The sequence below is a fragment of the Pinus tabuliformis genome, chromosome 1_1 (genome assembly GCF_031772625.1).
Source record: "Pinus tabuliformis cultivar Carrire ecotype Pingquan chromosome 1_1, CPIR1, whole genome shotgun sequence".
Taxonomy (NCBI): Eukaryota; Viridiplantae; Streptophyta; class Pinopsida; order Pinales; family Pinaceae; genus Pinus; species Pinus tabuliformis.
Window position 1 is genome coordinate 588,893,281 of NC_142297.1, and position 17,680 is coordinate 588,910,960.

Below are 17,680 nucleotides of genomic sequence, written 5' to 3' on the forward strand. Positions count from 1 at the left end.
GTTCTGACGTCGACCCTTCTCCTGGCTGGGTGAATAACTATATGTGTCTTGCTATGCATCTCCTCTCCGGCAGCATAACCTCTCTAGCACTCACTAGCATTCCTCCAAGAACTCAAGAACTCAACATCTAACACTCCATGACCAATAATCATCACTACTATCACTCAATCACTAAATCACTAGCACTAACACTAGCCTGTCCAATGCATAATGACAAGCTTATATAGATGAAGAAGGGAGGAGGATGCGATGAACCGGGACACCTTTCGCGGATTAGCAAAAGCCATAAAGATGGATAAAGCTCGACAAAAGACTGATTTTTTATCCTCAGAAAAGCTCCATGTAATGAAGGAAACAACAGTCGGACATGCGTTAAGTCAAAAAGCACGACTAAATTTGGTTGGCGCGACTGTTGCTCTAAGACAGAGCGCCAATGGTCGCGCCCTCTTTTGAGGATCTCCATCATTGGTGCGGGTAGGATACTGTGGACTTGCGCCAACGGAAAAAAGCACTTTTTAGGGATGATCTGCAGAAAGTGTCTTCAGGGAACATGGAGTACATACTCAGGGGAACATAATGCAAGTGTTTTCAGCCTTTGTCACTTCTTATAACTCCCGGGATGGGTCCTCCAAGGTACGACAAGAGGAGTAACAGGGATGGTGACAAATTACTGTGTAACAGATGCCCCCTAAAGCATGAGGTCCGAGAGGTGGAGAGGGGTGAAATGCTTTACAAGAATATACATAAGAGCACATATAGTTACTGCCGCCGAGGAGCTGTATTAAGAGACATGACTGATAGTTCAATTACATGATGTACGTGGTATGGTCGCAGCCATCCATAAGAGAGTACATAAATAATCTGGATCCATAGTATGGACACAACCATCTGGTTAGGATCAATGAACTGACTCAGGTATGGTCGCAGCCATCCAGTGAATGAGTCAAGTACCAAGAATCACGCCTGGATTACAACAGACACAATCCAGGGTCTTGCGCTCCATCTCGACCCAAACAAGAGTACAAGTCCAAGCATGTGAATATATGAGCTGAAGTCGAACATGCGTGAACATCGTCTGATTACCAGTCAATAATGGAAACTGTTAACAGACGCGAGAGGTACCACCAATAATGACAATGGCCCTCAAGGTACTATAGGTACAATCTACGGCATGTGAATCAATGGTCTGAAGTCGAACACCAGTAGAATCATTCGATCGGAGGCCAATGATGAAAACCTCACATCGAACACGAAGAACCTGCCATTGAGGCATGCAGGCTCCAAGGCACCGGAAAGGAGTCTCTAGATCAATTCCCTGGATAATGAGTTGAAGTCGACAGGGAGTGACCTTGATCGAAGGTGGGCCATAATGTTTCCCACATCATCGACACGAGACAGAAAGATGAAGTTGTGAATCAAGATTGTGCGAACTATCAGAGGGAGGTTGTTTTTCAGAGGTCAACTTCTCTTGAACATATCGGCGGCACATTAACGGAATTGGCAGTATTTGACATCAATGTATCAAAGGTCATGATGACGAGGCAATGAGTGAATGAGAGGTCAAATAGGGTACCCAAGTCCATGGAAGCAAGTGAAAGATATGAGATGAAATATCCCCACCCCGGACACGAAAGCAAAAAGTGCCATGTTCAAGAGCGACATACTGCCGTTACGGTAATAATTATGGTTCAAAAATTTTCTTTTCTCCCCGCCATTTCTGGTGAGTACCCCAGTTCTTTTTAACAAGCTTGATGGGGATAGCATATGCTTGTGTTGTGACAAAATCCGATGTCATTAAGTTTTAACGAGTCTGACAAAGGAAGAACTCGGCGCCTTTTCATGTTTAGAGAGTTTGAAAAGACAGCAGAAAGGGAAACTCCAGGGATGTCCTTTTTCGTAAAGTTGTGTCTCTCGGGCCCGAAAAAGTATAAAATAATACCCGAAAGAACCGCCCGATCATTACGATCGAGGAGTACTTTTCATGATTAGTGACTTCGACCTGAAAAAGTAAAAAAGCGGTCAAAACCACGTCGTTTCGTAACCACTAACGAGTTTGAAGCGACAAAAACCCGCTAATCTTTTTATGTTTTAACGGTCGACAAAAAGAACTTAAAACGACCGCCCCTTATCACCATTTAACGAGTCAAGAGGAGCGACTCGGCAATCTTTTCCTCTTTAAATGGTCAGAAAAGAGCTAAAAGCGGACCTCCATTTTTATTTTCTTTAACGAGTCAAAAAGGGAAAAATACTCGGCAATCTTTTCATATTTTACGAGTCAGAAAAGAGCATAAAGGCAACTCGTCCTGAAGGAACGAGTGGTATAAGGGATAGCAACTGGTTCCGGTAATGGTGGAACTCACTTGAAACACGTAAAGGTTAAGAGGTTGGCTAATAAAACCACTCATCGCTGCGGTTCCTCAGGAAAGGAGAAACAACCAAGTGAAAGCATATGATCGGCCAAAAAGATGGTGGCGATGGAATGAAACAACCAAGGCTCATCTAGCAAGATTTAGCAGATAAAAGGCAATCACGGGATGTAAATGGGTTCATTTTTACACAAGCTTGAACCATAGAGAATTTTGCTTGTTAAAATTTTTTGTTGCATGCCCCCAGCATGATCATACAAATCGAGGTACATGCCCCCCAAGCTTCATGGCATTCACGGAGTGGATGGAATGAAGGTTTACTTGGAAAGAGTCGATTTTGAAGGAGGATGCATGCCCCCCGGGCTTCAGTCACGCGCCCGGGTGAGCTGCCGTCATCAGAATGACGGGGTGGGTGCTGGGGCATTTCCTATGGAAATAAGACCATTTAGGAATGGCAGATGACTATATGTGAATTGTGAACCGGGGAATGAAAGTTGGTCTACGACTTTGATCGTTCTTCCTTCATGCGGAAAACACATCACTCTGAAGAGTGAGGACACAATAGCACGTATGCGATAAATATAGTCTCGTCCAAGGAGTAAATTGTAATCTAACGGACCTTGGACTACCATGAGACCCATTTGGATAGTCTTCCCTTCTAACGTGATAGGTACATTGGGAAGAATTCCTAAAGGTCGAGTGATTTCTCGATGGAAACCTATAAGGTTTCTCATCTCAGGCAGAAGCAGTGGGGAACCAAGTGCTTCCCAAGCTGTTGAATAAAGGATACTCACAGGAGATCCCTCATCAATAATTGTACCAACCATAACCATGCGGTAGACTTGGACTATAATTCGAAATGGTATGGAGGCTGGTAACCGAGGATTAACTAGTTGATCCCAATTGAAGGAAACAACTAGGTTGCTTGGAGGTGGGACTGGATAGACAGCCGGATATGATTCTAATGGACTTTCTTCCTGGTGTGAAGGAATGAGAGGGATGCTCACTTGATCATTAACGTCTAAGTCAATGAATAGAATTTGGATGGTGGGTTCTTCATTCTTGGTAGTGATAACATCATCTGAGGAGGTAACTTCTGAAGGCGAAACCGGGTCACTTGTAATCCGGACCGTTTGACTGTTGTCTGGTTTGGATTCAGATGTAGGATCATCTAGGGTTGGAAATTCTGAAAGCAAAACCGGGTCACTTGTAAGCCGGACCTTTTGACTTTTGTCTGGTTTGGATTCAGGTGTAAGAGCATCTAAGGATGGAACCTCTGTAGGCAAAACCGGGTCACTTGTAAGCTGGACCTTTTGAAAGACCGGGTCACTTGTAAGCTGGAACTGTGGACTTTCGTTTGGTTTGGACTCAGCTAGTTCATCTTTGATGATCAAGTAGTGCGTAGATGATGAACATAAATCACTCGTTCCGACCAGGGACTGGTCTGGAACAGACGGAGCATAGGTAGGTTCAGGAAGAGAAAGTTGGACCAAAGAGGAATCATGTTTGATCACTTGGTTAGTGGAGAGACGCTCTGCAGTTGTAAAAAGACACTGATATCCAGTGGGTAGTTGGGGTAAGGGATCCGACAGACTTGCCAAAAGACGGGAAGCTTCATCCATAAGTGGAAAAAGGCGAAGGAGATGATTACCTTCACAAAGTCGACAAGGGAAACGAACCTTCCCTTTTCTGTTACCAACTAGTAAGGTATCGTCGATTTGCGATAGTAAGGGGTGAGTCGGGTCACGGGACCATATGTCTAGGATCCTAGGAATGCCAGGACAATCAGAAAGAAAATGGTCCCCTTTGCATAATCGAAAAGGAGACCGAAGCTTCCGCGGAGGAGCAGAAGGTGGTTCCACTTCTGATAGCTTCGTGGTAGATACGACCTTTCCCTTAGGAGACTTATTCTTTTTGGTCTTCTTCTTCTTCTTCTTAGCCACCTGGTTAGTGAAATCCAAGGTTTCACCAGGCGAAGTAGAATATGAGGACGCAGCAATAGGCGAAGAAGGAAAGGGGTCCACCTTAGAATCAACATGGTGTTGTTCGGGTGGAGGAGGTGGTGGTGGGACAGGGGTCATCACACTTGAGACCACCGAGTTTGAAAACAACCATACGGGTAAACCAATGGTCAACCCAGGCAAAGACAATGTTGTGATATACTGAACGCCAACATTTCCAACAGAAGGAAATGGGCGAGGGTTCCCATCAGGAGGAACACCTTGGCCGGTGGGCACCGGAAAGGCTGCCATTGAACGAGAAATAACCCTACTCAAGCTAACACAAACAAAATCTAATTGGGTAATGTTATCGTGGCCAATAATTTTTTAAGACACTGAACTTAACCTTTTCATTTTTTAAGAGTCGAGAAAAGGATAAAAGATGACTCTAGTCTCCTTCGAATATTTAATGAGCACGAAGTGACAAGACGCTCACAGGCACCTTTTCGTTTAGGGAGTCCGAAAAGGATCAAAAGTGACTGCTCTGGAATTCTAGGTAGAGGGTGTGCCAAACTTTTTGCAAAACCAGAGAATACTTTTTAGGGTACGGCTGGTCGATCTTCGTGAATGCTGTGTTCACTGCATTGCGAATCGTAGGGCGGCTGACACGGCTTCCTATGGATAAAGGCTTTATTCCTATAGGGGTCTCCCAATATATACTCGACGGTACGTGGGAGCACAGTCCGTATTGGCAGCTATCGTTTCACCGTGGAGGAATCACCCAACCACTCGACGATAAACTACCAGGTTTAAAGACGCCGGAACACGTCTCTAACCTAGACCTCTAGAGTGTTTGCGTTATGTTCCAATGCGTTGTTATGTTCATTGAGTTCATTTTAAAGTTTATCTTTGATTATGTTTCAGTTTTTTTTTGGTCCTACCGTATGTGATATCTCAAAAACTTCTTACATGCAAACTATATGCCAAAATTAAATCATTTGATTCGATGAATTCTATCTACAGGAGGGTTGAGATCTTTTTCACAAACGAAACGATCATTTCAACAAACAACATAGACCCTAATGCAGCTAATAACAAGAAATGAAATTTTGTCTTTTTCTTTTTAATAGCAACAAATAACAATAAATGCTAACTACTATGATGCAAGAGATTTTTTATTTTCCTTTCCTTTAAGATGGCATGATGCATGTAAACAAATTCTAAGAGATATACACAATCCATGTTCAGTCAATGAAATAGAACCAATTCTGAAACACTAAAACGAACCATGCAAGCAAGGAAAAACACAAAGACTAGTGAACTCCAACGAGGCTAGAAGTGAAGTATTCAGAGTATAGAAGATCAAGCTTTAACAAATCACTGGATAAGTGCAGATCACAACCAACAAGCTGACTGGATAATCAAGAGACCGAAACTTCCCACAGAAGGCTAGACATGCAAAGTCACTAGATATCCTAGGGCTGAGACGAAAATCAATAGAAATGAGCAAACAGCTGAGGGATCCAGGCTAAGACCAGTCAAGCAGAGGTTCAACACAGTTCCAAAGGCTGAAAGAGATATATAAAGAGACTGAATGAGCTTTCCACCCACACACAGGCAAAATTTACAGAGCTGGCGCGACTGTCAGCCTGCAACTTGCGCTACCACAGAATTGGCGCGAGTTGCTTTTGAGCAACATGCGCCAACTGGCGCGACTGTCAGAGAAATAACCGCGGCAATTAAGCTTGCCAACTAGAAAAATAAATGATACGACCTCAGGTCGGGTTGACAGTGCTCAGATGGGTCAAACAGTAAAGAGTAAACTCAGAACTGACTCAGGAAGCTTATTCACTCAAGCAAGCAGAAGAAAATCAACATGCAAGACAAAAATCAAATAGTTTTCTCCCCAGCGGAGTTGCCAATTTGTTGGTCAGGTAAATCCCCTCTGCGGATAGAGGCGATCCCACTAGCCTATAATAGAACTAGCCACAAACAAACCATGCTGCTACGCAAGTTCCTAGTTATGCATCAAAGGTGAATCAAGAAGACTAACCTGGAGTCCAACGCTATGATTGAAGCAGAGTTGATATCCTCGCTCCCTTGCTCCAACAGATCACAAATGAACACCTGCACATGCAAAGGAAGAGACATATACCAACATAAAAACTACCAAGGCACAACTATATTTCAGTTAGAAAGGAAATAAATCAACACATCACCATGATAGATAATGAGATTGGAACTATAATAGCAGTCGCTCATCAATTAATAAACAGGAAAAGTTACAACCATTGTTCTGACGTCGACCCTTCTCCTGGCTGGGTGAATAACTATATGTGTCTTGCCATGCATCTCCTCTCCAGCAGCATAACCTCTCTAGCACTCACTAGCATTCCTCCAAGAACTCAAGAAATCAACATCTAACACTCCATGACCAATAATCATCACTACTATCACTCAATCACTAAATCACTAGCACTAACACTAGCCTGTCCAATGCATAATGACAAGCTTATATAGATGAAGAAGGGAGGAGGATGCGATGAACCAGGACACCTTTCACGGATTAGCAAAAGCCATAAAGATGGATAAATCTCGACAAAAGACTGATTTTTTATCCTCAGAAAAGCTCCATGTAATGAAGGAAACAACAGTCGGACGTGCGTTAAGGCAAAAAGCACGACTAAATTTGGTTGGCGCGACTGTTGCTCTAAGACAGAGCGCCAATGGTCGCGCCCTCTTTTGAGGATCTCCATCATTGGCGCGGGTAGGATACTGTGGACTTGCGCCAATGGAAAAAAAGCACTTTTTAGGGATGATCTGCAGAAAGTGTCTTCAGGGAACATGGAGTACATACTCAGGGGAACATAATGCAAGTGTTTTCAGCCTTTGTCACTTCTTATAACTCCCGGGATGGGTCCTCCAAGGTACGACAAGAGGAGTAATAGGGATGGTGACAAATTACTGTGTAACAATACCTTTGGAATAATTAGGTCAAAACGCTAGCAAGGGCTTTCAACTATGGGTTGAAGAGGGTAACATTATGACAAAATATAAGGTCAAAAATAGACAATATGGAGTCCTAACACCCCATAGAACACCCTGCATTCTGACCTAATTTCCGAGACCCAAATTTCCTAGCTCCATCTGATCCAGTAAAAAACCAACAAAATCAATCAAAACCCTTAAGCTACTATACCTAGCATAAAATTTTGTTCATGATCCAGTCATCTTGACTGAGATTCATAAGGAGAGAGCCCTCTCCCGAGTTGGTAGGGCTAGCTACCAGGTTAAGCTTGGTTTGTGGTTACCCTAGAATTGCCTCCCTTCAGCCTGAGGTCAATCTAGGCTCTAACCCCATATTCCAAGTATGAATGTGGGATCTCATAGAAAACATCAATCAAACTCATTCAGGGCTTCTAGAGGCCATCCATCTCAACCCATCAAACAGTGATTCCACCTCAAGGTTAGACATCACAAAACCATCATTATATTGGTCTCCATCAAAGCCTTCCAGGGATTCCAAAGCGTTTTTTCCAACCAAGGCTTCTAGGACTAGTAAATCAACCCATAGTTGTCATTGGGCTTCCAAAGCGTTTTTCCAACAAAGGCTTCTAGGACTATTAACTCAACCCACCAAGGGCTTCTAGAATATTTTTCCAACCAAGGGTTCGAGGACTAGTAACTCAACACAAGCTGTAATAGGGCTTCTAGAGAATTTGTCCAACTAGGGCTTCCAGGAACTAATAACTCAACCCAAGTTAAGGAATCATGAGAACCAACCAAAAACAAATCATGAAAGTAAACCCACAATCACCATGGCTATCCAGGAAATGGCAATCTAAGCAACCTCCATGCCAATGACAAATTACAACTAAGAAACCACATGCATATGCCATGCATGCCAAAACTGGTGAAGAAATCATACATGCAACTCGGGACCTGCAAGAAAATCTGATGTAGCTGTTGATGTAGATTCCTTCTTGTGGTTTCCTACTCTTCCTTTGCCTTCTTTCTCCAAAAATACAAGTATGCCACACCCTCCAAAAGTGCTCCAAGAAAACTCTAAGTATTCAAGAGTATGAGAGAGAATAATGAGAGAGAGCTCCCACACTGAACTAACAAAAAGGTTACCAACTGATCCTTAGAAGCCTTTTTATGAATGCGGCCTCTATTTTATTCATTTTCTTCCTCACATGCAACCTGTGACCTTTCACCTCATTTTTCTCCTAATTTCCATTATTTTCATAAATAAATGTGCCAAAATGTCTTTTAATGCCTTAGCCATTGCCTTTGGAAATTTCCTTAGCCATAAACAATCAAATGAACATCCCTTATGATGTATTTCCCAACATTAAAATTGGAATAAGTGTCCCATTCATCCATGGTTATTGTTTTTAACATTTATTACATGTAATTTTCACCAGGGTTGTTAGAATTAGCTTTATTATGCATGTGATTTACGATTATGGTATATGATGATTACATGTGATCTATGATTCTGGTTTATGATGGTGACATGTGATTTATGATTTTTATCTATGATGGTTGTGTTTTGAGCTAACCTGATGTGATATGTTATGCATGATGCTTTGATAAAATAATTAGTTTGACTTGTTGTGGCAGGAAGTAAACAAGATTGCAAGTGTACCTTATTGACCAACTAAAAATGAGGTATGATTTGAGGTTATTTCCTTTTTTTTTAATCTAGTGGAAGTTACGTGCTGAACAGGAATGCATGAACATGCCCAGTTGGGTGGTTGAAATTGGCTACAAGAAGAGGTAGCAACAGTGAAATAAATTGGAACATGTAGTAGTATGCTTGTAGAGTACTTCAGGAGCAGGGCCATTGTGGGACAGTGGTACCCAATAGTGTCCATTGATTTCCATGAGCATGCTATGACCAACATGATAGTTTTGAGACAGGTATATGCCTTAATTGTTTGATCTTCTAATGCGAGGAAGCCTTGCCAAGGTATGGATTGCCCAGGATAGGGGATGTTAGGGAACTTGGAAGGTAAGTGATTGCACGAAAGGGGTTGAATGGATTTCCTGAAGGACTATGTAGCAGAGAAGGGAAGGTCGGGGATGGATTTTTTTTGGTCATTAGCATTGCTAGATGGAATCAAATGCACATTGGGAGTGTTCCCTAGAAAAATGAGCTGGTAACTGTTCACTAAGAGGACAAGTAGCGTCGGATTTTAGCATTGGACATTGGATGCAACTTTGATGGTGGCTGTGGATTGTGGACTTCCTAGGAAGGAGGTGACTCCTGGTATTACCTTGAGGGTGGAGTTGTGAGCCTATAGATTCCCTTGTTGTGGATGCAAACATCATATCAATTTTATTTTCTATTTGAGCAAATGTGTATATGTCTATATGTGTATATCATTGTAAATACCGTAATGAGCTCTGTTATAAAGCTCTAATATGCAGTATGGTTGTTATCTAGTCATGTTGCTTTGTTTTATAAAATGGTCATTGTAAATACTGCAACGAGCTATGTTATAGAGTTTCATGGGTAGTAAGTTTTTGTTTTCAACGGTCTTTCTGGTTATAGGTGTCATTGAACACCGAGGATGGTGTTCCCCCAAGAGGGGGGGGGGGGTTTGTAACAACCCTGGTAAACATATGTAAATACCATGGTTGATGGGACACATATTCCAAGTTGAATGTTGGGAAAAACATCCTAGTGGGTGTTCATTTGGTTATTTATGGCTAATGAAATTGGAAAATGCAATGGTTAAGGCTTTGGAAAGGCAAAATGGAATTTTGGCACAATTATTTATGATAATAAAGGAAATTAGGAGAAAGGGAAGGTGAAAGGTCACAAGTTGCATGTGAGGAGTAAATTGAAGGAAAGTAATGGAAAATGAAGAAAATAAAGGCCTCATTGATAAAAAGGCTTCAATAGGAAATCTTGGTTAGTGTAATCTTTTTCTAGTTGAGTTTTGGATCTCTCTCATTATTCTCTCTCTCTCTCATACTCTTGGAAACTTAGAGTTCTCTTGGAGCATTTTGGAATTGGAGCAAGAAAGGAAAAGAAGGCAAGAGGAAGCAAAGATCAAGCAAGGAAAGCTAAGATCAACAAATTACAACTGGCTTCATTGCAAGTATCGACTTGCATGTGTATTTTCCTTGCTAGATTTCACATGCATGGTATTGCATGTGGTTCTTTTCTATCATGGCATGAGTTTTTCCAAGTGTAACAATGTTTTCATCCTAGCCTTCCAATTTCTAGATAATGATGGTGTGATGGGGTTCTCATGTTTTGGTTGAACTGGATTGCCAGATGGATTTGAATCTGAGTGAGTTGGATGTCCGAATGAGAGAGAATATGGCCTAGTGGTCCCTAAACTAGACTATGGATCACGGTGAAGCCACTAGCCTAGTGACCCCTGAGCCACATTGTGGGTTTCGGTAAATCTAGGATTGTATTGCCTTGGTGGGCTTAGAAATCCTTGTTGGTGAATGGCAGGATATACGGTAAAGACAAGAGGTGGTTTTCTCTCTGTTGGGCCTAGTAATCCTTGGTTTGGGATATGTGGTAAAGCCTACAGATTGGGTCTCGGATTAGGGCCTACTGATTTGGGTTTGGATTGCGGTAAAGCCTGAGAGACTAGGACAGAGGAAAACTCCTCACGGTGTAGGTGGAGAAACCTGGTGGCATCCATGCTTGTTTAGCCTAGTGATTGCATAGAGATCACAATAAAGTCTATTATGATGTGTTCATTGTGTTGGCCTAGTGATCTAGGATGGATTATGGTAAATACTGGTTTATATTGATGAGCGTGACATGGTTTAGACTCGGTACTCCCTGGTTGGTTATTTTGGTTTAAGTCCCACATTCATGCTTGGAATATGGAACAAGGGTGAACGGTTGAAGAGAGATTAAGCTCAACCATTCTATGGTTGGGTGGAACATGGTAGTCCCATCTCCGGTTGGTTTATTGCATTCATTAATGAGAAATTCACTCCCTTGGTTTCCATGTGCAAATGTATTGATGCATATGCGGATTTTGAAGCCTAATATATTTATGGTAATTATGTTCCTATTATGTTGGATGTATGTATATTTTATGAAAACATATATGTATGGGTCTTAACATGTTTTTACTGGTAAATGAATGAATAGTGTATCTATGGCCTAATAGATGATAATGCAGCAAATTACATGAGGGAATAATGGTTCATAACGATTCTCAGATAAGTATGAGATACGTACACTTAATTATGTTGTTTACACCTATAGGTTACATGTTGATGATATGTTTGACGAAATGCTTGGCATGGCTAGTAGGGGTCTGATAAAGGTCTTGTTCGACTTATTTCTTTTGCATCATTTTTCCTTGTACTTCTACTGATTTAAAGCTATCACTCCATTCTCAGTAGTGGCCTGGGCTCCAAGCCTAAAAAAGTGGCTTTAATCCGAGGGTTGTTGGCACATAACTAATAATTTTGGTCTCTGTTCGCTAGTAGGAAAGCCTGTGATAGAGACCTAGGTTTCCTGTCACCCCCTTTCCCATAACATGAGAGTGACTACGGCCTAAGAGATCTAGAAAAATAGTGGGACCCAAGGATAGGCTGTCTGAGTGGCTGACATGTCTACTAAGAGTTATGTTGTTGATGTTGGATGATTGTATGTGATGTTCCATTGATTCCACCTCCTTAAGGTCACATAGGAGGTCGAATATGATCATAGTATCTTCTCACCTCATGTTTACCCTGGTTGGCATGGTTACTTGGCGTTGAGACCTAATCTTCATGATTGGGAATTTTATGTAAATAAATAAATTGGAAGGTGAACAGTCATCGGGAGATGAACTGAAAAATCACTCCCTATTGTATATAACAATGGGTTACCTATGGAATATACACGAATCAGTTTTTCTGAGTTTTCTATTAAACTGGAGTTACTCCTGGACTGACATGGTATCAGAGCCAGTTCTAAAAATAGTTGTAACTCCTGATCATTTCTGCCACTGCCTCTATCCTGATCATTGCTGCCTCTACCTCTGTCGCTCTCTGAGCAGTCAGACCATGCCATAATTTCTTCCTCGCCCTCTCTGGTTAAGGTGGCACGCAGAAGGTTGTCTATCTAACGCTGAGGCCGTTATACCTGTGCGTTGAATTACTGTGGTGTGTTGTGCATTTGAAGGACCCACAAATTACATTAAAATGATTTCTCTGCCCACATGAATGGATTCTTGTAGCTCATCTGCAATTAGTCTCATATTCTGAGCAAGAAAATGCTGAGTTCTGGTCCTCCAGTGCCATCAGGATTCATCATGTAGAATGCCTCGGAATCCCGCACCCATTGAAACAGCCTGCACCATCTCAAATATCTTTTCGTCTGTCATAGAGCAGCTCCTCTTCATGGCATACCCATTCTTCTTGCCATTGCAATACATGGTCCAGATAGGCTCCTGATAAAGCCTCCCTCTGTTCACAGCCCTCTCGCATTCAAGGGCAATTCTCACCAGCCCTGAGGCCATTTCCTTCACCAGAAAATTTGTGGCTATTGCAAACTCTATCAACAACACGGGAGGGGACCTCGGATCCTCCTGCACTACTGTCGCTCTGTTCAATTGCCATCGACGGCAGTACTCAAGTGTGACCCGGGTTCGATCCCCGACAACGGCGATTGTCGTTTTGCCTTCCTGCGAACGCCTGTGGAGATTCCAGAGCAGTCTTATCAAGGGGAGGCAAAGCTATTCCCCTTTCCAGTGACCATAAGCCCGAACGAGAGGATGAGTTGAACCGCATTGAAGCTGCTGGTGGACGTGTTATTTATTGTTGAACTTATATTCAATTTTGGCGCCCGCTCCTCTTGAGCCTGGATCCCGCTTGGGAGTGACTGTATACACTTTTGCAAACAAGGGAATGAACAGAGCATCGGTCTGATTGTATCTTACTTGCTATCCAATCTTCAACTTATAGAAACTTGACTTCGGTGATGGCTATGCAATTGGTTCAAGGTGTCTTCCTCGTCTCATTTTGATCTTGATGACAGTTTTTCTTCTCTGTTTTAACCCAGTGGATGGCTCAACACTCTTTCAACCTTACCTGTGGATCAATACCTCATTGGCCTGAACACAACCTTTGATTTGAATGCCTGACATAGTAGTATTGCGCAGTTTTGTTAAAAAAGAAAATCATTCAAAGCATTTGTGGAGGTGAATAGTAGTATTGCACAGTTTTTTTATCATTTGAATGGTAATGCTGCGTTGTAAAGTTAAAGCATTAAAGTGATATGTAATATTGAAGTGATATGTACATAATATTTCAATGAAATGCTGATGCTTCTATCAAACAACAGAGGGATTTGAAGAAAATATAGTGCATAAGGCTGTAACGTAAGGAAGCTTTTTTTATCAGCAGAAGTTATTTATTAGCAAAAGGTTTTTTTATCAGCAGAAGTTTTTTTTATCAGCAGAAGTATTTTTTACAGAATGCATTCAATCATCTCTATGGTAGGAATAGTTCTCACTGGCAAGGAGAACTATCCTGAATGGTCCCGGATGATAAAACACACCCTCATCTTCAATGAGTTGTGGAAGGGAGTGTGTGTCGGAGAAGGAGACAATGACCCAGTGCAGCCTACATCAGACAAAGAGCTCGTCATTTGGGAAAACAAGAACAACAAAGCCTATGCATTAATCGCAACATCTGTAAATGAAGAAGTAAGTCGCCATATTTCATCATATTCAACTGCCTTTGAAGCTTTACAAAAGCTGAAAGAACTCTATGACTCACATTCTGCACTTGAAGTTGTTCAGCTCATGATTAAACTCTTCACTCTTGAATTGAAAAATAATGATCCTCTTGCTCTTGCATCTGAAGTAAAGTCTATAATGCATGATATTAAATCCACTAAGGTTGAGCTGGATATCCCTCTTATTGCTTTTCTCAAGGCACTCTATCCTACCTACTCCAATTATCTTGAGTCTTTACAAGCAAATGGAAATCTTAAAGATATAACCTTTGACTCTCTTGTGAAAAATTTTGCTGAAAGAAAGAAAGCCTTTGGAAAGAAGACAGCTCCTGAATCTTCTGAAGAGACTGTGTGCCTTACTCATAAATAAAAGCATCCTACTCAAGATCCTACAAGAGGAAGAGGTGGACAAAGAGGAAGAGGAAGATACTTCAGAGGCAGGGGGGTAGACATTCTCTAGGAGAAAAGGCAGATCTGCATTGCATTCGCTGCAAACGAAATGGATCACATGATGCTTCTACATGCAAGCTACCATGGGACAAAATTGAGCAGAAAAGAAACCAGCAGAAGGTAAAACTGATGATATAGACAAAGGTAAAGCACCTGAATCTGCTCACTATATTGAGGCACAATGTAACATTGGAGTAAATGAAGATTTGTTTAATGCTTCACTTGCTTCTTCGAAAAATGATTGGTTGCTTTATTCAGGAGCAACCTGTCATATGACTCATAGGAAAGATTTTTTTGAAGATTTCACTGACAATGTTGATGGAGCAGTATACTTTGCAGATCAGTCAAAAATCAAGCCATCAGGACTTGGCACAATCAGGCTTAAACTGCCTGGTCTTCCAGACTTTCTTCTCGATCATGTTCTATATCTCCCACAGCTTAAGAGAAACTTGCTGTCCTTGGTCCACATCCGCTAGCAAGGTCACTCCATTCATATGTTTGATGGCAAGCTTGAGGTAAGAAAAGGATCTGACCACTCACTTGTCATGAGGGGAATAGAAGAAGAAAGACTTCTCAAACTGCAAGGAACCTCTGCTCATACACAACATTTCTCATATATTTCTCATCATGAAGAAGGTACACTTCCATCAAGTTTATTATGGCATGCTAGATTTGGACATTTAAACTATGATAGTCTCCGCTTATTGAAGAAAAATGGTGTTGCTGGTTTGCCTACAATTCCTAGGAGACATAAGCAATGTGATGCTTGCATTCTAGGAAAGCATAGCAAACAGTATTTTCATGATTCACATTCAAGAGCACATAGGAAGCTTGAACTCATTCATTCAGATTTATGTGGTTCAATGCCTGTTCCTTCTGCAAATGGAAATAAATATATCATGACATTTATTGATGATTATACCAGAATGTGTTGGGTTTATTTATTGAAGAACAAATCTGATGCTTTTCAAACATTCAAGAATTTTCATAAATGGATTGAAAATGATGCACAATCTCATATTGGGTCTATTCGCACTGATAATGGAAAAGAATATACATCAAATGAATTTGAAAACTATCTTCGCCAGCATGGGATCAAACATCAAACAACTGTGCCTTATAATCCCCAACAGAATGGTGTAGCTGAAAGAATGAATAGAACAATCTTGAATATGGTACGATCCATGCTTTTCTTCAAAAATGTAAAGATAATGTTTTGGGCTGATGCTATTCTATGTGCTGCATATATAAAGAATAGATGTCCATCTAATGCTATAAGAAACAAGACTCCTTATGAATTGTGGTATGGACATGTCCCTTCGGTAAAACATCTCAGGATCTTTGGTTCCACCTGTTATGATTTGATACCAAAGGTACATAGAAACAAACTTGGTGCTAGAAGTCATAAGTGTATCTTCCTTGGGTATTCAAACACCTCTAAAGCATACCGCCTCTATGATGAAGTAAATAAAAAGTTTGTTGTATCTAGAGATGTCATTTTTCTTGAATCATCCAAATCCGACAATGTTGTTGAGCGGCAACTTGATCGCTTGGATAGATTCGCAAAAACGAAATAATTTCAAGAATTTGATAATCAGATTCCACATCTTGAAGGGGGGATTCCTATACTAGAACAACATGTGGAATCTTCTTCTTCTGAAGAACAATCTCCTCTACATGAAACTCCAACAACGGATGATGCTTTAAGTGATGTAATTGATAGAATTGGGAGACTCAATCTTGATTCAGTCCCAACTCAATCAACAGAGCAGCCTGGACCATCTCAGAAATGTCCCCCAAAGTGGCTAACAAAGACACTTGAAAGTGTTCATCCTGATGAAATTGGAAAAACAGGAACCAGAAATTCAAACCGACAAGATGGAGGTGATGTAGATGACTCTAATTCACCTTTTGATATGGATGTTACTTATGATTGTGAATTGAACTTGTCTACAGATTTTGAACCAAATTCCTTAAAAGAAGCTAGTTCTCATGATGAATGGAAAGAAGCGATGAAAAAGGAGTATGATGCCCTCATAAAGAATGGCACTTGGAAGCTGGTTGATCCTCCATTTGGAACCAAACCAATTGGCTGCAAGTGGGTCTACAAGAAAAAATACAAATCTGATGGCTCACTTGACAAGCACAAAGCTAGGCTTGTGGAAAAAGGTTTTGCACAGAAGGAAGGGGTCGATTATGAGGAAACTTTTTCCCCCACAGCAAAATGGGCCACCATCCGGACACTCTTTGCACTATCAGCTCAGAACGGTTGGAAATTCCATCAAATGGATGTAAAAACTGCATTCTTGAATGGAGATCTAAAAGAGAATGTTTTTATGTCCCAGCATGAAGGATTTGCTGTGAAAGGACATGAACAAAAAGTATGCAAACTTGTGAAGTCCTTGTATGGCCTCAAACAAGCACCGCGAGCATGGTATGAAAAACTAACTGAGCATCTTCTGAAACTCAACTTCAATCATTTTGATCTTGATGATGCAACTTTGTTTGTCAAGAAAGTTGGCAAAACAGTTGTGTATCTTGTGGTATATGTAGATGATCTTTTAATGACAGGGAACAATGAAAGCTACATTGCATCCATAAAGAAGGAATTGGGGAAAAGTTTTGAAATCACTGATTTGGGCTATGTTCATTACTATCTTGGCATTGAAGTAACCCAACATCCAAAAGCTATATTTCTTTCTCAAAAGAAATACATTGGAGATTTGTTAAACAGATTTGGCATGACAGAATGCAATCCTCTTTCTACTCCAATGGAACAAAACTTAAAGCTCACATCTATTGAAGGAAAGGAATTTGAGGATGCAACAAAGTATAGACAGCTTGTAGGAAGTCTCATCTACCTCACTACTACCCGACCAGACATTTCATTTACTGTTGGAATCCTCTCCAGGTTCATGCAAAAGCCTTGTGAGGGACATTGGTCTATTGCAAAAAGAGTTCTAAGGTACTTGAAGGGAACTCAAGACCTTGGAATCAAGTATACACAGGTGGACGACTTCAGCTTGATTGGATACTCTGATTCAGACTTCGATGGAGACAAAGAAACTGGGGTATCTACTTCAGGATATGCTATGAGTCTTGGATCAGGAGCTGTCTCCTGGAGATCATGCAAACAATCAGTTCCAACAGATTCCACAACAGAAGCAGAATACGTGGCAGTAGCTGAAGCAACAAAAGAAATTGTGTGG

The 17,680-nt window shown here is 41.2% G+C and overlaps 1 protein-coding gene across 1 annotated transcript; it reads right to left on the minus strand.

Moving 5' to 3' along the window:
• Window positions 1-12,582: 12,582 nt before the first annotated feature.
• Window positions 12,583-13,428, minus strand: LOC149214632 (protein MIZU-KUSSEI 1-like). The gene is made up of 2 exons (XM_089389451.1): window positions 13,373-13,428; window positions 12,583-12,976 (listed from the first exon to the last, which is right to left on the minus strand). The coding sequence occupies exons 1-2, from the start codon at window positions 13,426-13,428 to the stop codon at window positions 12,583-12,585; spliced, it is 450 nt and encodes a 149-aa protein (XP_089245577.1).
• Between the last annotated feature and the right edge of the window lie 4,252 nt (window positions 13,429-17,680).

Bases quoted from the DNA above. Each gene is read 5' to 3' on its own strand.
- LOC149214632 (XM_089389451.1), bottom strand. From the start codon at position 13,428: ATGTCAGGCATTCAAATCAAAGGTTGTGTTCAGGCCAATGAGGTATTG. The intron at 12,977-13,372 runs GTAAGGTTGAAA...GAATCTCCACAG, and splicing joins AATGAGGTATTGATCCACAG to GCGTTCGCAGGAAGGCAAAA.